At 38.4% G+C, this 25,176-nt stretch overlaps 4 protein-coding genes across 6 annotated transcripts; 1 reads left to right on the top strand and 3 right to left on the bottom strand.

The window, feature by feature from the left end:
• Positions 1–3,021: 3,021 nt before the first annotated feature.
• Positions 3,022–4,140, bottom strand: LOC146459923 (somatostatin receptor type 5-like). Its single transcript, XM_085088861.1, has one exon. The coding sequence runs from the start codon at positions 4,092–4,094 to the stop codon at positions 3,204–3,206; it is 891 nt and encodes a 296-aa protein (XP_084944987.1). The 5' UTR covers positions 4,095–4,140; the 3' UTR covers positions 3,022–3,203.
• Positions 4,141–5,643: 1,503 nt separating this feature from the next.
• LOC146459922 (somatostatin receptor type 3-like) lies at positions 5,644–6,369 on the bottom strand. Its single transcript, XM_085088772.1, has one exon. The coding sequence runs from the start codon at positions 6,367–6,369 to the stop codon at positions 5,644–5,646; it is 726 nt and encodes a 241-aa protein (XP_084944898.1).
• Positions 6,370–11,861: 5,492 nt separating this feature from the next.
• LOC146459921 (galanin receptor 2a-like) lies at positions 11,862–12,755 on the top strand. Its single transcript, XM_085088771.1, has one exon. The coding sequence runs from the start codon at positions 11,862–11,864 to the stop codon at positions 12,753–12,755; it is 894 nt and encodes a 297-aa protein (XP_084944897.1).
• A 4,138-nt stretch (positions 12,756–16,893) lies between these two features.
• On the bottom strand, positions 16,894–24,348 carry LOC146459920 (C-type lectin domain family 4 member M-like). Of its 3 annotated transcripts, none has more exons than XM_085088733.1 (4): positions 24,226–24,348; positions 19,946–20,040; positions 19,651–19,722; positions 16,894–17,531 (listed from the first exon to the last, which is right to left on the bottom strand). In XM_085088733.1, the coding sequence occupies exons 2-4, from the start codon at positions 20,031–20,033 to the stop codon at positions 17,092–17,094; spliced, it is 600 nt and encodes a 199-aa protein (XP_084944859.1). In that variant the 5' UTR covers positions 20,034–20,040; positions 24,226–24,348; the 3' UTR covers positions 16,894–17,091. The 3 variants fall into 3 exon arrangements, with proteins under 3 accessions (XP_084944859.1, XP_084944858.1, XP_084944857.1); XM_085088732.1 differs by lacking the exon at positions 24,226–24,348 and adding an exon at positions 21,896–21,977; XM_085088731.1 differs by lacking the exon at positions 24,226–24,348 and adding an exon at positions 21,739–21,797.
• Positions 24,349–25,176: the final 828 nt, after the last annotated feature.

Raw genomic sequence — 25,176 nt, 5'->3', positions numbered from 1 at the left:
AAGCAATGTATGGTGTTTTTTTCCAAACTGAAGCTTTTTTTTTATCTCTGAAAAATACGTGGTTGCCCCAAATTTTCTTTTTTTAATGCCAAGAGCACTTGCAAAGTCCTGCTTTCTCCGCATAGTTCGAAACCGCGCAAAAATATCCCTTTAATAGTAGGCACTACCCGTAGGAAACGAATGCGCAGTAGCAAAAGAAGGCATCGTCCTTTAAATGATAATAAAATGCAACTGGGAAGACGGGAACATAAAAACTAAACTCTTCCCTCGCGTATTGTTACTGAATAGTGATTTCTTCCTTTGTCCAACATTTCCGTCAACTTGTAACTAAACACGATCTCGTTCTCTTCTTTTAACCCTGGTCATCCTGGGCTTTTCAGTTCCCAAGCCTGGGGAGGGAGCAGTGACCTCCCCACCCCCGTAACTCTGAGAAGATTAAAGGTACGACAATATAATAAAACGTGTACGGTAAATGGTACGTCCTCACCTGTCTCCTTTGGCGTCCTAAAAATGAGACCATGACGTCTATAATGAGCTAATTGCGTCGTAAGACTTCATAGCCGCCATCTTGGATTTCTCGAAAACCCGGTTCAAATCGACCCCAAAATAATCAACTCCCACAAAGAAATGCTAATATGGTGTAAAAATGTAACATTAAGGGCATACGCTCACATTTCATATGAACTGATTGTGCTTGGCCAAATGAAGATCAAATTGGTTGATAACCTACGTGGAGCCAATATGAGGACAAACAAAGCACCTATATAATAATTTAAGGAAATGAAAAACCTAACAAAAAAAATTAACAGATAAAAATACCACGAAAAAGCTGATGATCAAGTGTGCCCGCTTGAGGTGCTGCATGCCGCCTCTTATTCATTTGCTACTGATGCTCCCTTTCTTTCTGCTTTCTTTTGCTCTAGCGTTTCGAATTTTCTTGTCGCCTTCATCATCCGAGGCAGTAGTCTTGAGATTCATACTCTTGAACAGCGTCCCAGTCAGCTCATCACGAATCTGAGAACTTGATAAGCTTCTGTCTCTTGTGCAAAATGGACTTGGCCTGCTCTGTTAATTCTGCAACTTTGTGGTCCTTCGCGGCGTTTGCCGCCTTGATTTAATCGACTAATTCCTTAAGCTCAGCGTTAAATACGAATTGTTTCTGATTACCATTAAACTTAAACCAATTTACAATGATTCCCCTCATTTTATTCGGCTTACTTAAACTTTTCCGCCTGATGATCGATGTTTTGTTTCCCCTCAATTTCTTTTCCTTGTTCTAAACGGTTCTCAAGACATGCCCTTAAGAGCGGAAATATTTCGTCGACTCCTTGTGAAATGGAAGGACTGGATATCGAATCGTGTAGACAACAACAAAACCATTTTATTTTACAAATTCTGATATAAGTTGCTTGTCCCGCAAATAGCCACAAAGCTAGTCGAGGCGGATAAGACGAGCACGAGAGCATAATGGAAAATAAAAATTACAGTAAATTACAAAACATGTTGGAAAAACGGAAAAGAAAAAAAAAAGAAACTTAACTTCACATAATAACGCAGATTTAGATAAGGCTATGCAACAAAATTAAAGTAAATTTAATGTCATTTTTATTATCATTAATATTATAATAGCAAAGAGATGAAAAGGGAAAAGGAGAATCACATTACGCCGGCCTGTCGCGTGAACATCCTTCAGTAGCTGACTTGTGGTGAATTTCCTCAGACATCTGCCATGCATAACTTAACAAAAACAAACGACGGAATTAAACCGTAGTAAAGCTCTCCTGACGACGTGAGAAGTGAAAGTTGCGTACTTCGATCGAACTTTGTGCAAGAACATAATATGACACCTTACGTCCCTCCCACAAGGTTGAAAAATCATGCATAGCTCGCATATGTTATGTAACAGTAATGCAAATAAGGTATATAACATAGCGAACAAGGTGCTTAAAATGCACTGGTGTTCCGTGAATAATTCCCGTAGAAAATCTATTTCTTTCTTACGAAAAAGGCAAAAAAAACGTCCAAATTGGGAAAAACATGGCTGTCAAAATCTTGTTGCCGTAGAAACAACATGCCATGTAAACAACTGATTGTCGTACGAAATTGCTATCAGACATATAATCTCAGACAGGGACGCCAGCTCAATCCGGTTTTCAAGACAAACAAATTTCGAAATAGTTTTATTGTTTTTAGCGCACTTAAGGTTACATGATGTAAACCCTTTTATCATTTTTAAAGAATTATGACTTTTAAGTAACTTACTTAGTCATTATGTAGTGATCTAAGGTGTTTTTTTATATTATTTTATAAAATAGCCAGGGTCAAGCAAGCACTGTGATTGGTCAAACTGAGTTCTGTATAACTCCACAATGCACGAAGCATACGTATGGTGCGTGCATTATAATTGTACATATGCACGGAGCACACGTCAGATTTTTTGCCTGTGAAAAATTTGAGAAATTCAGAGACAGAATGCGCTGTCACTCCAACCATTCGCAAAGAACAGTCTCTTGTACTGATGTTTCCAGACTTTTAATTAACTTCAACTTGCCTCTCAACACCTTAAAACTTAAACTTGACTCGGAGTTAACTTCTTGAACTTGCTTACAACGTGACGAAAAACTAAAACAGGTTGACTTTTTACTTGATTGCGCTGTTGCGTGCCCTGTCGTGATCGTGTCGTGATCGGCAAGAGCGCGTGCTATTAAATTATGCGTTATCTCGTGTAAGGAGAAACTTGATGTTGATTAATTAAAATTCGCACTTGTCTGAGGGGTTGCGATTGTTTATATTTTATAAAAGAAATAAAAAACTTGTTCCTCGTGCATTGTTGAGTTATATAAGCACTTGGGAATTTTTAAGAACACTCGAGAAGTGCAGGGAGGCACTGCTCTCTGCACTTCCCTCGTGTTCTTAAAAATTCCCGCGTGCTTATATAACTCAACAATGCACGCGGCGCGTTTTTTATTTCTTTAATTTATATATTTTGTAATCCTTTTACTGTAACTATAACGTAATTCAATCCTTGGGTTGCGAAGTTGTATCCATAAACTATCTATCTAGGAAAAGTCTCAAAGTTTGCCGTTGTTTGCTTTAGCTCTAATATTTTAGAGGGTATGAATGCTCAAAGTCAGTACACACTTCCCTTCATTGTGGATTTTCCTTGTACAAATTGCATAATTAGGAATATACTCTTACGTCAACTACTCAATCTCGTTCTGTGATGTCGCAGGTTCACCACGTAGCATTCGTTTGAAACCTTCTTGAAAGTTTGTACTGCGAAAGGCGTATAAGATCGGGTTAAAACATAAACTGCAGGCTAGTACAAAATCGACCACTAAAGAAAGTGTGCGGTACAACTCGGAGTTCACCAGCTTGTCATCTCCTAACGCTACAACTGTGTAAAAAGTTACAGAAGGTGCATAGCTAATGAAAACTCCGATAGTTGCCAGGAGAAATGTGATAACAAGTTTCTTTTTCTCTGGACTCCTTTCTTCAGTTGTTTCTGAGCAAACTGTGTTGGTAAAGTAAAGTCCCCTGATTATAGACCCATAGCAATAACACAAGATCGCCAGATCAATGAAAACAAAGCTAGCGCTTACGATCACATAAACTTTGGTTGTCGGTGTTTTGTGTAAAGTCCATGGACCAATACATGTGGAATAAGTCTCGCTCCACTTGGCGAGAATAAACTGTGGACAGCATCCGACAACACTTACGCTCCAAACGATCGCGATGGCTTTCCTTATGTTGTCTTCTCGTAGTCGCAATCCTGTTCGGAAAGGTTTCAGTAAGGCGTGGTATCTTTCCACTGCAAGCACGGTAAGAGTAATGGAAGACACTGTTACAGCGATTTCAATGAAAACTGTTACCTTGCAAACAAATCTTCCGGTTGCAAACCAGTACATTGGCCACAACAAAATAGCGACGGCATCGCTAACAGCCATACTCACTAGGAGGTAGTTAGTTGGCGTGTGCATATCTCGTGTTTTGTGCACGATTCGGATAACCAACACGTTTCCAATAAATCCAATGACAAAAAATGGAATAGCCATCCATGAAAGGATTATCGTTAGGGTATCAGCGTCAACCATTATGTTTAAAATAAATTTTCCCTAGCACTTTGTCTATTGATTGAGCAAGTTTGCAGATAGACTGATTACACCTGGCGAAATATTCTGCACCCAACACTCCTTATTTGGTAACAGTGCATGATATGAAGGCAGATGGGTGATGGGAAAAGATCACTCAATTTGTTTATTTGCCAATCGCCAAATGGTATAACTGATTATTTAGAAGTTCCCATCAGCGGTTAGGAATAAAGACCTCATCTAAATGCAGAAATAGTTTAAATCACCATTTCGCATACATTATCTGCATATACTACCAATGCACAAAGTACAGAATAATATTTTGTTATCTCTATAGGCAATACTTTGACTTCCGTTAGAGGGTAGGTATTGTTTGCTCATTGCATTGTCAACAATGGATCTAGAAATAAATGCATTTTTTAAGTCAGCTTGTTTAATGTGTGATGTCGAGACTTATCAGCTTGTAAAATGAAATTTACATTTTTGACTTCAGCGAAAATTACTTTGCTATATTCAAAACGACGGCGTTTCTCTCATAGGCCACGCGAGACGTTTTAACGCAGACAAGATCACAATAGCGTCGTCGTATCTTGTTCTGTTTGTTTTTAAATGCTATCGACCTGACCTTCTGCTCCCGCCTTAAATTTATGAGAAAGCACGGAAAAAGTGACATCGAGAGACGACAGTACTTCAAATTGATGCACATTTAGGCAAAATTAGGGTTAAAAATAAAACACTTGTTTACGGAGTTTCGTTGGCAATAAAAATCATTAAATTCAAAGAACACCTGCTTTTTTTTATTGTTCAAGTTAATTTATACTTCGGCGTTTTCCAAACTTAGAGAAAGCTGTTCCTATGACCATGCAGAAACGCTCTAACGTAACAACATGATATAATTGCTTGATGTTTGAATGTAAGTATTGCCATATCCGATGTTGGGAGGGAGAATAAATCGTTTAGTGGTTGCTGCGTTAGATAGAAGCCTTTAATGTCATGAAACATTGCCATCTCCCCCATAATAGGTATCACTTTCATTTTAGCTTCGCTTTTAAGTAAGTCTATGAATTTGTGAACATAATTCAAAACTGATGTTCACTGCTGGCTTTTTAAATCGAGTTCATTACTAAGATTGATTCAAACTCTCCCGCCAATATGTTAAAATTGTCACGAATGTCTCAAAGTTGTTCTTTATGCGGTGAGGTAGTTTAAATTAACGTAACAATAAACTTTATTTACACAACTAAAATAGCCACTTTAGTATGTACAACGGGCATGCATCAAAGGTGTCTTTCAATATATGTTAATGCTGTGTGCCACTTGACACCTTTCTGGGAGGCTTGGAAATTTTTTGATGGAATCCGGTTTGAAAGGTGATTTTGCACAGCTTTTGTCTACTATAGCTAGGCCAAGCGACAATAACAGACACCGTAATATCTAGCACGTGAATATAAGCTAGATAAGGGATATAATTAGTCCAGAACAGTTCCTCAATGAGCTAAATGAACTAAGCAAATAGACAAATGCGGAATAGCTATCTTAACTGAATCTCATTCTATCCCGTCCCTTCACGACATAACATGCGCTTAAAACCTTCTTGAAAGTTTCTACTGCGAAAAGCGTATAAAATCGGGTTGAAACATGAACTACCAGCAAAGACAAAACCGACCACAGTAGAAATTACGTTGTACAAGTTAACGTTCATCTCCTCGTCGTCTTTTGACGCTACAACTATGTAGAATACTACGAGAGGTGTATAAGCAATGAAAAATCCAATGCTTGCCAGGATAAATGTGACAGCAAGTTTCTTTTTTTCCGAACTCCTTTCTCCAGCTGTTTTTGGACAAACTGTTTTGGTAAAATACAGTCCCCTAATCAAGGACCCATGGCAATAAAACATGACTAACATTAACATAGAAGTAAGGGAAGCGTTCACAATCACATAAACTTTGGCTTTCTGATTCATGCGCAAAGTCCATGGACCAACACAAGCAGAATGTGTCTCGCTCCACTTTGCGAATATAAATCCTGGAAAACACATGATAACACTTGCGATCCAAATGAGAGCGATGGCCTTCGTGATGTTGTCTTCTGTCAGCCACAATCCTGTTCTGAAGGGTTTCAATAACGCGTGATATCTTTCAACCGCCAGCACGGTAAGAGTAATCGAAGAAACAGTTGTAGAGATTTCAATAAAAACTGTTAACTTGCAACCGACTTTCCCAAATCCAAGGATAAACATCGACGCCAACAAAATGCTGAGGACATCACTAACAGCCATGTTTGCCAAAAGAAAATTAGTTGGAGTATGCATGTTCCGTGTTTTATGAACAATTCGAATAACCATCACATTTCCGATAAATCCAATGATAAAAAATGGAATTGTCGTCCATAAACTGAATAACTTCCAGAACACCAGCCTCAACCATAATGCTTATATATATGAATTTATCTTCCAACACTCTATCGATAATGGAGCAAGTTTGCAGTCAAATTACTAAGACCAGAAAAAAAAAAAAACATTCTGCACCTGACACTCCTTATTTGGCGAAAACGCATGATATGAAACCAGATAACTGACGGCAACTCGATCACTCAACTTTGTTATCTGTCAATCGACAGCGGATTCTACTGATGATTAATTAACAGCCATGGGCGATTACAAATAAACACTCCAACTTAATGCAGAAATAACCAATTACACCCTTTCCAGGAAAGTGTAATTATTTTTCAGGATATCTGCCTCAACGTCCTAATACAGCCCACGTAGACGATCTCTTTACGCAAGATGTTAACAATAAGCTGCGTGGGAAAATATGCCGCACCTGCTACTCCTTATTTGGCGAGAGTACGTCACGTAAAAGCGCTTCAGTCACACAACCTTGTTATTTGTCAATCGCCAGCGGATTGGATGATTACCATCAGCTTTCGTTAAATGAATAAACCTCCACTTCTTTGCAAACTGCCCCTAACAACCCCTTATAGCTGTAGCGGACAGCAACACATGCCCATTGTATATTGCTAAAGTACCTTCTTTAATTACAGCAATTGATCAAACCTTGCTGCAGATTCTACACCTTCTTCCCTTTTCTGCTTTCATGTTGTTTTTCATGAAAGTAAATGTATTTAATATCTTATCGTTTAGAGTGTGAGTGTCTGATTTCAAATCATGTCAAGTCCAACGACCTTACCACTCACTTAGATAGTCTGCATTCCCACAAGTCCAAGTCCCATTTTTTTTTTTTTTTTTTGGACAGTAAATAAGTGTGGAAACTGAATCACATTAAACCGTATTGTTATTATTATGCAGTATAAAACACAAAAATGCATTTGTGTAAAACAACTTTATAGGCGGCCAGCGTAACCTACGAGTTGATGAGCAAAGCAACTTCTTTACACAGTATATAAAATGCACAAGAAAATATCATTTTAATAAAACTGAGAGTCAACGTAGTTATCGTCATCATCGCTTTTATTATTTTGACCTCGTTATTTTCAAGTATGGATGAAGGACGCCAAAATTAAGACTCTGAATGTTCCTCCACAGAGAGGTCTGCACAGGCGTCGCTTTCTTGCCTCTATTTATCTTCTGCTGTTTCCGGTTCCTAAAATCGCGCAGGGCGCGCAGGTGAAATAAAAACAAGTATAGTTTTTGGAGCGGTAGCTTTGTACCTCTGTTAACTTTTGTGCCGCGTTTATTGAACACCAGGAAACTTTTGCCCCTATAATTCTTGGGATAACTATAACCGATTTTCTCGAATTCTAAGTCCTGCGAAAAGGAAAGAGACCATGATGTCCTAAACATATATAGCTTAGATAACGGATCAGGTCCCCACATAGTTTAATCTTAAGTCGTACAGTGCGTCCACTTTCGACCACATCCACATTTAATATTCGGGAAGAGAAGCACAACTGAAGTGCCAAGCTGAACGGTCAAAACTTTAGATTACTTACGCAAACGTCACTAAAATTTTCCACATTTTCTAAAAATTCATCTCGCATCAATTTTAAATTTGTTATTCCGTTTTAAATTTTAACGTTACTCGTTTGCATGGAAACAATACTTTGACCGACATGTTTTTCGCAATTCGGAATTATTTGTTTGCTTGGTTGTTGTTGCTGTTGTTTTTATTTTTTGCCTCAATAAAGCGTTGTGTCTTTCAACGGCCCAAGAACAGTAAGACTTTTGGAAGAACCGTTAAGAGACCAAAAAGGAAAAAAAATAAGAAAATCGGGCAAATGAAGTTTCAAATATCCACGTTTATCGACAAAACGGCAGTTAGACAGGTGTTATCGCCGTATTAGCAGTCATGTTCGCTGACAGGTAATCAGCTGGCGCATGCAAATCTCGTACTTTGTGAAAAATGGAAATAACCAACACATTTCCGGTCAAACGAATGAAGGTCACCAACAACAGTGCATATGCCTAAGCTGTAAGCTTCAACCATAGTGGTTAGCGGAACGTATAGCTTCCCACAACTTATCGATGGAGAAAATTTCAAGAGATTTCGCTAACTGATCACACGCCGTATTCACAGGTTAAGGGTGAATTTTTCGTAGCATGAAGCATTGGGTGACAGAAATCGGTTTATGTAATTTTCCTGATCATGAATAGCCATTAACAAGAAAAGATATCATTCACTTTCGTCAGAAGCGCTGTCATTTAGGGAAAAACAAGGAAATCGATTTTCACGTTCGGGAGGTTAATGTTAAAATCATCAATTAAATCTAGAGACTCGCATGGCGCCACCAAACTAAAGCGTGCATAAGAAATGACTTTTACTCTCTACAGAAATGCTTGGTACACTTTTAGATATCGGATAAAGAGCTGCAGTAGCGAAATAAACCAAACGTGAGCAATTCGAAAATAAAAGCCGGGCAGGTTTTGATGACTAAAGCAACTGCGATTTTGCAACTACTTTCTGTCGCATTTCTCAGTTCATGTGTAATAGCTCCAAATAAACTCAGTCCTCGTTGCAACAAAAACTAACAGATTGATTTTTAAAAAACTTATCTTTAAAATAATTTGGTTTTACTCCAATAAACCCAGGGCACACAATGGTTCGTTTCGGTGGATAAAAGTTGTGTCCGGAGGGCCTTAATCACGTCAGAAATTCGGATTTAGCTTAAAGAGAATCTGTAGTCTTCTTCAGCAAAACGTGAGCTGAAAATCTCTTAACACTGACAAACTAATTCCTTTCCATCAAAATCACGGCAACATAAGGCCAGCTAGCATTCTCGTAAAGCCAACAACAGCTCGTAAATTTGGAAAATACGATTCTGTTTCTAAAAACGTTTGCGACTTTAATTTTCAGCTATTAAAGGATCCTTACATATCAGACTGTATTAGCTTAAGGACGGTGCCTACTAATAAAGAGGTATCTTTGCGCAGTTTATTACTATGCGGGGAAAGCAGATCTTAGCATGGCTATTGGAATCCAAAAAGAAAATTTGGGGTAACCACGCATTTTTTTTAACGATAATTAAGAAAGAATAATTCTAAAAAGTGCTAAAACACAAAGCAATGTATGGCATTTTTTTTTTTTATCAAATTGAAGCTTTCTTATTTTCTGAAAAATGCGTGGTTAACTCCAATTTTCTTTTTAAATACCAAGAGCAATTGCTGAGTTCTCCTTTCTCCACATAGTTTTGAACCGAACAAAAATATCCCTGTATTAGTAGGCACCACCCATAGAAAACCCGAGTATTTTAAGATGCGCAGAACGTAAGCGCAGTAACAAAAGTAGGCACCGTCCTTAAGCAAATATGACTTTAAAAAGACACCAAACGATCTAAAAGCACAAGGGCGAACGTTTTAACTGTTTTCCTGAAATGTTCTCGTTGGTTGCCCTTGATAAATAAACTACAGCGTGGAGAATTACTACGCAACTTCTGCTTTTCCTATTTCGCAACAGTGCACATCAAGTGGAGATAGTTAGGTTATAATGAACAGATCACCCTGCACTTTGCCATCGGCGAATATGAATAACGATTTCGTACACATAATCAAAAATCTTTACTTTGTCTAATGGCAATGCAATTTTTCAGGCTTTCACTACTTTGTTGTCACGGTTTATCTCTTTACTCTTCTTGTCAGTAATCTCTGGTAATTCGTCATCCCTACATTCTATCTTTGACACCGACCCCTCACATGTAGTAGGCGCTACTTCTTTCCTTTGCTTCTTATATATGTTACGTCAAGGCTTAGGTATGGACACCTAGATACGGCTCCTCATACATCGAACTATACTGTAATAACCCCATTGACAGCCTAATTATCCAGCACCTGTTACTGTTTATTAGATGACGGTGCAAGTTCTCTTAATATTGCTCCAACGCAGGAGGCGTTCCTCAGTTTCCAGTAATCTCTCTGGCAATTCCCCTGCCGTACATTCTAGCTAATATACTAATAAACTCGCGTGCAGCAAACATGACATCGTTTTGCTCGTTTCCTTATACTTTTCTTCACTGCCTAGATATTGACACCAGGATACGGCTCCACATATATTGAAATGCTACTTAACTAAACCTTTTAAATGTGACAGCCTAATTATCTGATGCTTTTTGCTGGAGGGAGGTGCATGTTGTTACTCCAACGCAGGAGACGTTCAAAAACCAAAATACACGAATTAATATAATAATTTGCCATTTGAACTTTATTCTCAGACTTAAAATTATTTAATTTCTGACTTCTCCCTTACGGTGGCGTCGAAACCGAGCTTTAACTGATAACCAATAGCTATCGGTTCGGATTGCGAAATCGTGTCGTGACCAATTTAACAGCTGCCATGATCCGTTGGCTCTGGTAATTGATGGAAGATGATGGATATTATGCCTAAATACACATTAGAATGATAATGTATTCGGGCGTCCTTCAGTGTTGTATGTATAAAAACTATAAAGAAAATCGAGTGCGTGTTTAAACTTGCGTGTTGCCTGAACATGCAAGAGAGAGATTAAAGAATTCGAAAATTGATAGAAAAAATTTCTTCCGGATTCCCTCGAGGTTTTTGAAGCTGGATTACAAGATTACGACAAAAGAAGAAGCTTCCACATTGTTTCGAGTTTCGAAGAAAGATAACGAGTCTGACACTCGATGGTTTAGACCGCTTGCAAGGTCATGAATTGTCAGGAAATCTCATGATTGAAGGACTCAGAAGTTAAATGTTTGAACCAATCGAGAAACAACAACCTTAAGTCAGGAAGCAGAAGAAGCGAGGCTTCGTATCGGAGTAAAAAGGTTATTCCCGCGACCGTGAAATTTCGGAAAGATCAACTTATGGCACAGAAATCGTTGTCATCTATTTGATTAATCACCACATAGTAAAGATATCGTCATCATCATTTAACATTACACGAAAGACTGCAGCATCGATGGTACCTTTCCAGGCCCTACAAAGTCTGTTCCATCTTTGCCGAAAATTAATTTGATCCGCTCACAGTAAGTGTACCTGTAAACAATTCAAAGTGTTTGAAAATTGTGTTTCTGATCGTATGCACCTGCTAACAGATACGATGGCATTATTTGTGCATATATTTGAGGAAAATGTTTGGTAACGCTGCCGTACACTAAGAATTTAATCTGTTGACGATTCACGAATCTCATGGTAGAGTGGTGTGTTTAATTTCGACAGCTTCACTGAATTATTGCAGTGTCACCCAGTGAGATATTACTAGCGAAATTTATTAAAACTCAGTTGTGAAAGGTCTTGGCGATTTATCTTCAAACTTGCTCCTTTGACGATAGTTAAAGTTTACTATTAGTCATAAACTATGGATGAAGCTAATAGTCTCGAGTTTATCCTATTTTGGACCACTATTCCATTTCTTGTCGTTGGATTTATTGGAAATGTGTTGGTTATTCGAATCGTTCACAAAACAAGTGACATGCACACGCCAACTAATTACCTGTTAGCAAACATGGCGTTCAGCGATGTCATCACTATTTTACTCTGGCCATTTTACTTCTTTGAGTTCGTTGAATTCATTTGTAAGTTTTTTGCTCTCATTGAAATCTGTATAGTGGTTTCTTGCATTACTCTTACTGTGTTAACAGTTGAAAGATATCACGCCTTACTGAAACCTTTAAGAACAGGATTGCGGCTGACAGAAGACACTATTGGGAGGGCCATCGCTTTGATTTGGATCGCAAGTCTTATCATATGCTTTCCAGAATTTTGCTTAAAAGAATGGAGCGACAAAGAAGCAACCTGTATTGGTCCATGGACTTTGTACACGAATCAGGCGATCAAAATTTATGTGATAGTCCACGTCACCATAACCTTTATTTTACTGGCGGTGACATTTTATTGCCATGGATCCTTGATCAGAGGACTTTACTTTACCAACACAGTTTGTCCAGAAACAACTGAAGAAAGGAGTTCGGAGAAAAAGAAACTTGTTATCACACTTATCGTGGCGTCTGCTGCATTTTTTATTGGTTTTACACCAACCTTAGTTTTTTACACAGTTGTAGCATCAGCAGGAGACGATGACAACAGTGGTGATAACTTGTACTATACATTTTCTAATAGCGTTGATTTTGTGTTCGCTTGTAGCCTATGTTTTAACCCTATTTTGTACGCTTTTCGCAGCACAAACTTTAAAAAAGGGTTTAAACGCATTATGTTGTGTCGTGAGCCGACAGCAGTGAATGCGATTCATTAAGATACTTTATATCAGGTTTTGGGCTATGTCTACACTATACCGGATAGCTCTTGTGTCAGCACCAGAACAGAGCTTTCGTTCACACACAAAACGCCGATTTCGGATCGGTTTTTGTGCCGGGGCGATGCTGCGCTGCTTCGGTCTCGAAAGTGAATCGTCACATATCGAATAGTGTGAAAAGAGAATCGAACTGAAACGGAAGTCAACAACGAGGAGCGAAGATTGGATTCTAGTGGAAAGGAGGCGGCGGTGTTGGGCCACTTCCGTTCACACCAGGCCGGAGTATTTTTCACAACGGCATAAAATGCTATCCAGCATAATGTAGACATAGCCTTAACTCGTGGAAGTTCCAAGCGTAGTGAGCTCTTCTGTGGAATACTGTTGTATTTATATTTATTGCGTGATGTAATCCAACATCGGGTAGTGTTAAAAAAAACCGCGCATAATATAAGCAGCAATAAAATTTGATGAAAACTAGGCAAGGACACCCCATAGCCCGCTCCAGTAGAATATCTGATCGGAAAGACATAACCCACCTCAGAAATCGGGACTAATTCTCGGCGGGCGAAGAAACACCGCCTTTTCTTTAGCGAAAGGTCATCTCAAACTTTCGTAACGCTCAAAAATAAAACCCTTTGTTTTCAGAGGGGCAAACACGACGTTAAAAGTACGAAAAAAAAAGGCCAGCTAGCATTTTCGGACAGCCAAGGGTTCATTGGAAGAGTAGAAGTATTTAATGATGACGATGGAGAGGCTTGCGTGAAATTCATGAAAAGGAAATAGATGACGTCAAAACGTGGCGAAGAACAAGGAAGCCGAATGCGTGGGTGATGTTCTTACTACGTTTTGACGTCATCTTTCCATTAACAGAATAACAGACCCACGATAAAATGGAATCTATTTGTTTTGTACAATAACCAAGACATTTCGTAAAAGAGCATAAAGTTGACTGAACCGAGTCAATAACTTTGAAGCCAAGACTTTTACGCTCAGAACGACTGCACACAGGCGTTTGTGATCCTCTAAATTAGAGTATAATCCGAAAGAAGCCAACAAACAATATTTTCAGAACTATCCTTTATTCGAGTAGGAATTTCTGTCTAAAGATATTTCCGTCGATTCACTGCGATTTGTGATCGATTACCCGCGGCCTTTACTGGATTTCTATTGGCGACTTATTTGGGCAGACATCTCCTTCTTTTTCGTATCACGACAAAATTTAAACTTTTTGGTTACTTGTAAAGGCCGTTGTTGGGTTTTTCAGTTCTACCGCAAAATGTTTGCTTGTGTTTTTCCACTCATCAAAACGGTTTGCAAAACTTTACTGTCCAACTTTACTGTACTCTGTTCACTTGCGCTGGTCACACTATACTCAATAACGTCATTCGCGCGTCTGTGCGCTGACCACAACTCTTCTGGACCAATCAAAACGAGAGCTTTACGCAAAAGAAGTAGATATGTTCTCTATAAACATTCTTTGTCGAGTCTAAGTCTCTCCTCAGTTTTCAAATTGGCAAAAATACAGTCAGAATTACCTGGTGATTCTAAAAACGTTACCTATTTGCCAGTCCCGGGAAAATAATGGACAAGGCCCGCTTCTCTACACGCTCCAGTTCGTTTATTAAATACTTTGGCAATACGTAGAAAAAGACAGGTGACGCGCACGTTAATACTAGCCATATACAAGCCGTGTAAAACAACACCATGTCTTGCCTAGGAACTCTTGCTCTTTTGAGCTCTACTAGAAAATACAAACGCTTGGCCGTTTTAAATTTCTAAGTGATTTCGCTGACATGATCGTTCCATGTGAGATTGTAGGAAATGGTTACACCAAGCAGTTTAGCGCTACTTACCTTCTCTAGTTCTTGATTGTCAACCACAATAGGGGCAAATTGAGGCCCACCCTTTGAAAAGGATATTCGCAGCTCCATACACTTATCGATATTCAGCAGAACTCTGTTCTGTGAAGACCACTGGGCTACACTACCTGCAATGTGTTGGGCACAACTTTCGTTGCCCTTAGCAATTACCTCAGAAACGGTGGTGTCATCAACGTACTTCCATATTTGAGCAACATTATTAACTGTTAAGTAATTTATAAGTACAAGAAACAACCATAGGCCCAGGTTAGTTCCCTGAGGGACCCCGCAGGGGGACTGAGCCCCACTCAGAGTAGTAGCCCTCGGAGAGTTTGATTCTCTGAAAGCTGTCAGATAGAAAATCTATGATCCAATTAATAATTTTTGTAGGCAAATTCAACTTGCATAGCTTCTCTACAAGAATCCTATCATCTATATGGTCAAAAGCCTTCTTACAATCAAAAAGTAAAGCTTCTTTGAAAGGCCTTTCAAAATAATGGCGTTTTTCGCTTGTGACGTTCCAGAGATATTGATGTTTTTATTCAAAAATCCATGACGTCACAAATCGCCTCATCAGACATTATTTAATCCTAATTATCTGATGAGCAGACGTAGGGAAATATGGGCACTCTCGTGTGTTTCAAGTAGGACTGTCTGCCTCTCCTTATCTGCTCACATATGGAGATATTTGGTTCATTTTTTTAAATTTATTTTATTTATTCAACCACACTGATATAAGTTGCAGAAAGCGCATATTAATTGCAACAGGGAATTAGGAAAGAGGGAATCAGACGAATTGCATCTTACATCATGTACACTAAACTGCCTGATTATATTACTGACTAAATTTAATTAACAGCATCTTAATCATTACAAAGGCTTCTAAATAATGTTTAACAGTTTTCCTAGCTGGTATTTAATTTCTATTTGGTTGGTAAAGTCGGAGAGATTAAGAACTTTGTTGTGAAGTTTACAAGAACAAATGTAGAATCTCATAAATAACAGAGTGTAGTTTAATTTTGCCGCAAGGCGGATATTGTTAGGTGAATTTTCAGATAAACCAAATAAAGCATTTTTTTCAATGAAGGAAGACAGTAGGAGTTATTCATAGAGTTGAACCGCCTGAATACACTTTCCCTGAAGGATTGTTTGAATTGACAGTCAGTGAAGGTGTGGTCTATGGAATCTTCTTCACCGCAAAATAAACAATCGCTGTCCTGCTTGATTCCAAAACGAAACAGTTCTTTTTTGGTGATAACTATCCTATGTAAAAACTTAAATTAAAATTCTCCTACTTTATTCTCTTTGCAGATCTTTCTCGCAGACTTGATGAATGTTTGCCATTCATTTAATACTGTGTTAAGGGTTTTTTTCTCCATTTTTCTAGCCCAGTTGGCAGTGATGTTAGATTCCGTTCGTTTGAGATCCAATGAAACTCCTTAGCTTTAGCTTTGTCTAAAGTTAGCTCGTGTCCATTTATCAGCTGGAATAGTGGAGATCTCTCCAAATAGGAGTTTTTTAAAACGTCGTCCAGATTTCTTGCCTTTGACAGAACGTAATGAGGAATAGCGCCAAAACCTTGGAAAAATTCAGGAAGTTGGTTTTGCAACTATACTTTCTTTGGAACTCTTCATAGGTAAGAAATTGTCCGTTCTCCTGTAGGAGATCCTTTATTAAAATAATTCCTTTGGTTCATAGCAGAAAGGGAATGGGGCCGAGAACAATGCCATGGCAACGTCAAAATGGGTGTAATTTTGTTTCTTACCCGGCGTGCATTATTGGCGCCAAGTTTGAGCAACGTCGATCCAATATTTCCCGAGATATTCTTGATTTTGCGATTTATCTTTGTTCTAAGACAATTTATGACGTCATCAGTTTTTGAACAAAAATATAAATATCTCTGGAACGAAGAGAAGATATTCAAAAAAGAAAACGCAATTCTTGGAGGACCATTCAAATAGGAATCCAATGGTTTTCATCTCCTATATCATTTAAGCCTAAAAACTGTAGATTCAGTTCCTCAAACGCTTTTGTTTGTACCGTAGCTTTATCTTCTCCTCTCCCTCCCTCAAAAATGTTTTCTGTTCTGTGCATAGCACTGCATCAGTCAACCTAATGAGGTCGTCTGAGCCTCGCTTTGAGCAATGGAAACATTCATCTGCAGCCCCTTTGCATAGTGGGTAAAGATCTCTATCAGCGATCGAAATTGTGAACAGAAATGAAGGAAATTAAAGCGACTAATATAGCCATTGAACCTCATAAATTCAACCACTAAGACATTGCGTTTCCAACACCTCTTTTATTTTAACACTGACTCAGCAAATACATTTAACATAAATTGACCGTAAATAGAGCCATTACAACTCCTGGAATTGATAGGCTGTTTTTTGTACAGTCACTGCCCTTATTTTAAACTATAGTATTGTCTAACTACGAGCCAGGTTAACGAAGTGACGTTTAACAGAGAACTGGCCGTCCTACGACAAGGCTTTTTGGCAAAGAATGACAGGTGCGTTAGATCTAGCCCAAGATGACACATCACAGCCGAGGTCATTCCATTTCCCAGGATCATGAATGGTCCCAAGCATGTGACCACAATCCTCATGACCTCCACTGTTATCCGGGTTGCCTCGTGACCATGCCTTATACATGTATTTTCCCCCAACTGGAGAGCCGTCAAGCCAGTAGAGGTTGCCGTCAGGTAATCGCATAAACCCAAGCCAAGCACCATACTGTGTTACCCTCGGCTGCTCCTTGATGAAATTAAATATAAAATCGTCGTCATCGGCTGATCTGACAATGGCAAGGTCCGCTCCCAAATCCTTGCAATAACCTCGAGCATCTTCCCACTTCTGGGTTGGTTCATCATGAATAAGGAAACATGAGCCTCCATGAAAAGTCCAACCGTTTGGACAAGCTAAGCCAAAAAATAGAAAAAAATCCCCATGAGATTTATCATAACTTATGGCACAGAGCTTTTTTTTTTATCCCCGTCGTAGTCAATGCTTTTGTTATGTTAGTTTTTATGTTTGTTTGTTTGTTTAAAGCTTATTTTAGAGATAAATAGGCAAGTAAACGCTTCTCAAGTACTTGCTGAGCCATGGAGAGGGACCTTGAAATTTGAAAGGGTGGCGATGTCTCGAACAAAGAAGCAAAATATACATACAGCGTACTCCAACACTTTATTAAAAAGAAGAAGAAGAAGTGGTATCGCCATTTCTTCAATAGAAGATTACTTAACTTAATGCTACTGAGATCCTAAAAAGGGCGTATTGCAGCAAAGCGACAGCAATTGAAAAATCAACATATCCACAACGTTGCAGACACTGCAAGATGAAGCTAATTTGTGTACAGTCCAACTTTATAGTCTTACCACCACCGTATGTTAAAAAATCTCAATACAATGTCTTTACTGGTCTTAAAGTCCCAACATATCTCCGAGGAGTTCTTGAGGTCTCCTCGCCACTTCTTACTTCTTTTACTATTATTATTTACTCTAAACTTATGTACTTGTAATCCTAGTCTATTATTCATTGTAACTTTCTATGTTTGTATGTCGTGGTGAATAAATAAATAAAATAAAATAACTATGATTCACTTGTTATTATTACATGGAGGTCAACAATCGAGGCAAGCCAAACCTAGCCAAAATGCTCTAAATGGCATAAAAATCCACAGTTGTGAAACAGACACAGCTACAGGTCAAATTCACAATAAACTAATCAATTTGACCTGCCGAAAGCTACAGATCTTCGTGACAGAACTCCTTTTTAATCGTAATAGGGCAGCCACAAAATAAACAAGATGCTTAATAAAAGGTCGTGAAAATTTACATCTTAGAAAGGACAACGAAAATCGTTAAAAAGATGCCATATCCTTTAAAACCCTAAAAATGTAAAAGTTAATTTCAAATGTTTCTTAAAGGTACAAATTTTGGGTTCTGCCAACTCTTGCATTTCCCAAAATACTCTTCAATACTTCGGCTTGACATTGTGCAGGAAGACAGAAAATTCAATTCGTGGTTGTAGCACACCGACGAAAGATCGCGCTTTCATCCAATGAGGCCCAACCTTTCAAGCTATCTTCTAGCCTGCGTAGGTAGATGGCAGGATTTTGGGAAAAGTGAAGATTAGCGGCTTCGCCCCCAAAGCTTTATATCCATGCGTGGACAATGTTCTCAGCTACACAGGTTAGTAGTGTGTCTCGGAGGACTGAATTGAATAACTTAATTTACACAGTAAAATCATCAGAATATACTAGAAATATTACAAACTAAAACTACAAATACTAGAATTACTTTGCTTACTCTAACAAATCACGAAGTATCACAACTAAAATACTAATGACAAAACAAAAAGCCTGCTTTTCATGACTGCCGTGTGTAAAAATTTCTTCATTTCACTTGATGAGAAGAAATGAGGATGAAGTTAACTAGGCATTTGGCAGCTCGGATAGGCACATCTAATGACGAACTACAGCTTAAAACCACTCCACTGTAGTGAAAAGGGGAGGACTCTTCAAAATCGGTTTATCTAGAATAAAACAATGTGGCAATTCACACCCGACCCTCACAGGAGGCCCAAACACGGTTTTGTAGCATGGAGCAACTGAGGGCAATGCTGGATAGTATGCTAACCTATCGTTAGGTTACCTCCAGCATTTCGTCGCAAATGATCCTTTAAACACCTGTATGGAAAGATACAATATGGAACAAATTTTCTTGTCCAAGGAAGTAATATCATGTCAGGGACCAGACCTCGAGCCACAAACCGCCAATTTTTTAAACACTTCACTATTGAACTCCCAGAAAAGAGATGAGCAGAATTTTTTTTCTTTTTTACCCACTGTAATTTATAGATTTATAACATGAAATCGCATAGTCTGTGATCCAATCCTGCTTATATGGTAATCGTACCCAGATGAATCAAGGCCTGTGAATGCAAATCGGAAGTATCTTTGTATCTCCGGTAAGTTATCAGGCCAAAATGGACTGCTTAAATTTTAACCACTGTTAACAGTTCTTTTTCTCAACTCACAATGGCAAGAATCATCCGCTGCCTTCATGTGATTCCGCTTAGAAGCGTCTCCCAGCAACTTCTTGACTAGCTCTGTGGGAAAATTCATAAGAATATCCATTTTGATAACTGATATTTCAAAATACAAGTTAAATCAGTTATGCGGAATTATTCCGCTGGTAAACCGCAAAGAAAAACCGCAAACTTAAAAACATCGGTTGCCTGTGTGACGCTTCGACGAGAACTATGCAGAATTGATAGAGTTTTTTGAAGCACCAAAAATGACCCGCCTATTGTTGTATACTGATATACTTACCACTGGACTTTGCACGCTTCTTCACTCCCATAGCCATCTGGGAAAGGATAAGCAGCAGAAAAACTGACACTGTTTTCATCTTAGCCATATTGATCCTATAGAGTTAAAGTTAAAATAAAATTAGTTTGCTTTGACAAAATGATATTTTCTTGAAGTAAAGAAGAGCAAGCTGTACGTATGAATACACATAAAAGACCGGCAAGGAATTAAAAAACAACTGAGAAATTTTGCCACGTCTGGAAGTACTCGCGCTTGTTGACGCAGCTCAGAGGCTCAGCTGAGACAGATCGGACAACACCGACAGACGAAAGGGAATATGTTAAACGCTTTTCTTTTTCATTACATTCTTTACTTGGCGACTTGCAAGCAGAATTTCAGGGTTACCACAAGTGTACTAACAAAAAAAATCCAGAGGCAACGTGCTCCGGATGAGAGAAACTGTTCTTTTACCTGTTACCAATGCAATACATTTCAACATCACTTGATTAACATACTCACTCAAAGTTATCAGGCGTCCTTAACTGTTAAAGAAAATTTACAAGGAAAATTTTAACCTGTTTTCAAATCTTTTTAAAAAAAAATTAGCCGACTGAGACTCACAAAGTTTGCTTCCAACGTCAGGACAGCTAAAGTTCTAAGTTATAAGATAATCCAACAGAAAATGACTCCGTGAATATTCCTCCTACAGAAATAATTTCTAGTTTCTAAGAAAAAACGCTGAGAAAAGCAGAATACTCTAAAATAATGTTTGGCTGTGGTCAAAAATACACGTGCCTTTAAACTTTGTGCGTGTATACAAGCTCATGGTCATTGTGCGCTGCGAATGAATTACACAAGTCCAACACAAAATGATGAAAAATTCTTAACTCTATAGATATTCCTCCTACATAAATAATTATAGTCTCTAAATAAACGTTAAAAATCGCTGATGAGCAATATTTAGTTGATCAGTTGGATAATTAAACATCGACTGCATTTCGTTCATTTTGAATAAATAGATCAGTCCTGTATATATATCCATCCAACGAATCTTCATCTTCCTCTTCATCTTGTGTGTCTTGAATGATGATAGCCAAGGGCTTTCGTGATTCAAAAAAGACGAAATCACCTTCATTTAAAGGATTTTTTCACCACTACGCCATTCTCGCAAAAACAGGCTTGTAGTAAAATGACTCTGGCACTCTATTTCTGTTGGAAAAGCTTGTATTGATATTACAAAATAAAGGTCTCTTCTATCACTCCGAGACGCTCGTATTACCACGCAAACATTTGAAAACGCATCAGTGTGGAAAACGCTTGATCGCGGAATCAATCTGGCTTGCTGTAACTATCTGTTGTAATTCTATATATTTCGTTTAATTTAACTAGCTTTACGAGATAATTATGACTTGGGCTATGTATGAGTGGGAGGAAAACAAGTCACTGGGAGGCTAAAATCAATAAAAACGTTTTGTCTACTCTTATTACGTCCCGAAATTAAGTCGTTCATGCCGGAGTATAGCCGATATTCCAACATCATTTCTTCTTCAAAGTCACATAACCCCCCCAAAAAAAGGAATGGGGATTTGAATGGTCTTGTGAAATAAATGCAATGCTATGTTTGAAGCCCGGTGAATAAGTACATCCACATTTTATTCAGTGACACAGGAATACTGGAGACCACGAAACTAGAGAATACCATCTATGATCAATTCTCTAAGAACCAAAAAATACTGCCAGTGACCGAGACTCGAGAATCGAAACACCAAGCAGGGCGTATTGAGATCTAGGGCCGCTCAAAAAAGCGAACCTACCAAATCCATGACATCCGAGACTCTCGCCCTTTGGAAGAAACAGCGTTCGCCAGATTTCCTTTATCTGCTCTTAAGAAGAGTTGATCCAGAATAAGATTATTATCCTCATTATTTCCGAAGATATATCGAGATAGTTTTTTCCGGTTCCAACACTTACCTTCACTCAGCAAAGTCGCTCTTCCTCTTCAACACAAACTGATGGGCCGCTTGGACGAAATGATAACTTTATTGCAGATCAACTGAATAAAATCACTGTCCGAGATTAGCATATAGGAATGGCCAAAGGCGCTCATGTTTTGCAAATCACCCATTTCATTGTAGTTTCAATCCACTCTTGATCGAATCGTCGTCACCATTTCAAAATGTCTGGTAACAATGAATGAAATAGCTTACAAATATACGCATTATGCTCTATGAAATAATTCTAAATTCCTTCAAATTCGACGAAATAAAATTGAAATGTTTCCATGAAATGTCATTGGGGAGCTATTTAAATGTTTCCATGAAATGTCAAAGGGTAGCTAGTATTGTATGTCGGTCTGCCAAACACTTAAAATATCACCGTTTCTAAAATTTAGTAAACCAAATCAATTCATCCGGCTTCTTTCGAAAAATACCCCAAAGTGAATTTTAGTAAAACATTGTTTACTGTGAGGTCTAAAAACAAGTTTTAATACATGATCACCTCAGGCAAACTTAGCGTATTTCTAAGAGACCAGTAATGTTCCTAGAAATTTTTATACGTGTATCTTTCTGGCGGCTCAGGCTGATGACATGTGATGAAAGTTGATACTGATATTTTTCTTATTTTCAAACTCTTTGGGTGAATTGATTTGCGCGATCGTGAACCGTAGGTTTTTGCCGAAGAAAAATATTTTCAGAGTTAAGGAGCTAATTTCATTCATTTTGAATAAAAAGATCAGTTCTGTAAACTTGTTAGGCCGGTTCCAATGCAATCTGAATGACAAAGGGTAGCATACTGTTTAAGAAGTGCTTAGTTCAACCGAACTATTTTCCCATGTGGTCGCACAACTCTCATGCTTTTTCCTAGAACATCAAATAATTTTATAAAGAGTGCATTCTTCGACGACGCAGACTGGGACGCTCGCATAAATTAACGCAAATTTTTCAAAAGCCGACCGTGTGCATAGAGATAATTAGACACGTGCGATGAATTTTAAGCTGGCTTGGCACACTGAGACTGCCTTTCTGGTGTTCTATGCCATATGAGTTAATTGGCTTTACCAGATAACTATGAATTGAGCTCATGGAGAGCGGAAAACAATTGTTTTATTAAAAGCCTGCTCTACCCACCTACGCAAGACGTCCTTTCATAATTAATCACCTGTAATACGTCGAGAGATGAAAAATGCATGACCAAAGGTTTCCTTTTCGCCTTTCTAAAACAGTTGTGGTCCTTTTTCGCAGTGATGAAGTATGGTCAGAGTTATCAGAGAGGAGTGGTTGGTAAATTCGACATTTTGCACTTAAGCAATTACAGCGCCGAGAAGGCTAATTAAAAAGTTAAATATTAATTTTAGTTACTTTACAATTATTCTCACTCGTCCAACACAATACTGCCCATCCATCCTGAAACTAAACTTATACGAACATCATTCAAGTTAAGAAGGTAAATAAAAAAAGTTCACCATTATGTGTTCACGTTCTCAGTCGACAAAACCTTGATTTGGTCATTACACGTGCAGAGCGGTTGCGTTTGGTCATTCATAAGACCTACTGCGTGTCTTGTGGCGTTCTCGCGTTGCCTTCGCCGTCGCCGTTACCCACTTTAATTACGGACTACGGAACACCAGATTTTTTTTATTGCCACTTCTTTGAAGACTTCGAGACTTCCAAAAGAACCGATCGAGACTCTGAGACCAACTTACGGAATCCCTGAAAAAGGGGGCCCTGCGAAATGCATACAATTTGACTACAATTTTGCAAGACAATCCCTCTTTACAAGGAAACGCATTCGCTAGGCCGGGACCCAAAAATTCATTTTCGTGAACATCTGTTCGGATAACCTTAATCGCTTCAGAAATTCGTATGCACAGGTTTCTTCACATTGTCAGCTCAAAAAACTAACTTCTTAATTTGTTTTTGGAGGAGAAAATACGTTTTTAAAAATGTGCAAAAAGGTCAGCTGGCATTTTCATGGAACCACTGAGCAACCGTGGTAAATTGGGAGAATAAACTTCCGTTTCGTAAAACTATCTACAGTTTAAATTTACAGTTTAAGCATCCGAAAAGATCAAGCTGCTTTATCTTACATAAAGATGTCTTTAAAAGGGCACAAATCTATCAAAAAACACAGGACACAATATTTTAAATAATTTTTTTGTCTAAATTTTATCGTTGGGTGCCCGTCGTTTGCTAGACTGCTATTTTCTGCTCTAAAAAGGAGCAAATCGGGACCCAGTAAGATTATTTATCTTACTATTTCCGAAGATATATCGAGAGAAATTTTCCAGCTGTACTACTCACCTTCAGCCAACTCAGCTCTTCAAAACAAACTGATGGCCCGCTAGTCCAAATCGACAACTTTGTTCCTGATTAACGTAATAATGATGACTGTCAGATTAGCATAGGAGTGGCCAAAGCCGCTCATCTTTTGCAAATCACCCGCAGTTTCAGTGTATTGTCTATTATCAGCAACTTTTATCGAATCACCGCCACGTTTTCAAATTTTCTGCTGACAGTATTGAATGACACTCATTATACTACATGCACAAAAAGTTAGACCTTTCATAATTCCTTTAAGTTGATGAAATAACAAAATTTCAATATAGTAATGAAATATCAATGGAAAGCGGCTCATCGGTATGCTTGCATGCCATTAGATTCAGAAAAGCACCGGACAGGAATACTCACGCCGTCACGTGAAAGACGGAGGTGCGGGGGTACCCTCGGTAATGTTCTTTTCGGGCGTTCCTAAGACCAGAGAGGCAGTTTTCTATCCCTGGATTATAGCTCTGGTCATTTCCTGAAATACTTTATGATATGAAGAAATCCTTAATTTGTTAGCCATATTTCAAATTAGCATATAGTTAGCATATAGATGCGAATACTGTAAATCTGGTATCCTGGGACTTTATGTTTCAAAATTTTCAAATATTAAACCAGTCAATTCAATCAGGTCCTCATCAGAACCAAAGGCTGAATTGTCAGCGTCACACCAATGTACCGGACATCAAAGAGCAAGCAACCGGACGCCTCAAACGAAAACCCTGCATTTCTTTTGCAGCTCCGTCAATTCACAAAAACTTTACTAGTTCGAAATACAAATCAATTTACACAATCGATTCTTCATTCAATAAAAAACTGTCACCTTCTTTCGAAAAATACCCCATAGTAAGCTTTAGTCAAACACTATTTTGTTTAAAGAAGGAAAACAAGCTTTAATACGTGATCCCCTTAAGCAAAATTGGCCTGTAT

Source organism: Pavona decussata, unplaced genomic scaffold, assembly GCF_977016875.1.
Source record: "Pavona decussata unplaced genomic scaffold, jaPavDecu1.1 SCAFFOLD_215, whole genome shotgun sequence".
NCBI lineage: Eukaryota > Metazoa > Cnidaria > Anthozoa > Scleractinia > Agariciidae > Pavona > Pavona decussata.
This window is presented reverse-complemented; position numbering and strand designations above follow the sequence as displayed.

Excerpts from the sequence above, each read along its gene's own strand:
- LOC146459921 (XM_085088771.1), top strand. The coding sequence starts at position 11,862 with ATGGATGAAGCTAATAGTCTCGAGTTTATCCTATTTTGGACCACTATT.
- LOC146459920 (XM_085088731.1), bottom strand. Across the intron at positions 19,723-19,945 it reads GAAGCGTGCAAAGTCCAGTG|AGCTAGTCAAGAAGTTGCTG; the intron begins GTAAGTATATCA and ends ATTTTCCCACAG. Across the intron at positions 17,532-19,650 it reads AGCGGATGATTCTTGCCATT|CTTGTCCAAACGGTTGGACT; the intron begins GTGAGTTGAGAA and ends TTTTTGGCTTAG.
- LOC146459922 (XM_085088772.1), bottom strand. The coding sequence starts at position 6,369 with ATGGCTGTTAGTGATGTCCTCAGCATTTTGTTGGCGTCGATGTTTATC.
- LOC146459923 (XM_085088861.1), bottom strand. The coding sequence starts at position 4,094 with ATGGTTGACGCTGATACCCTAACGATAATCCTTTCATGGATGGCTATT.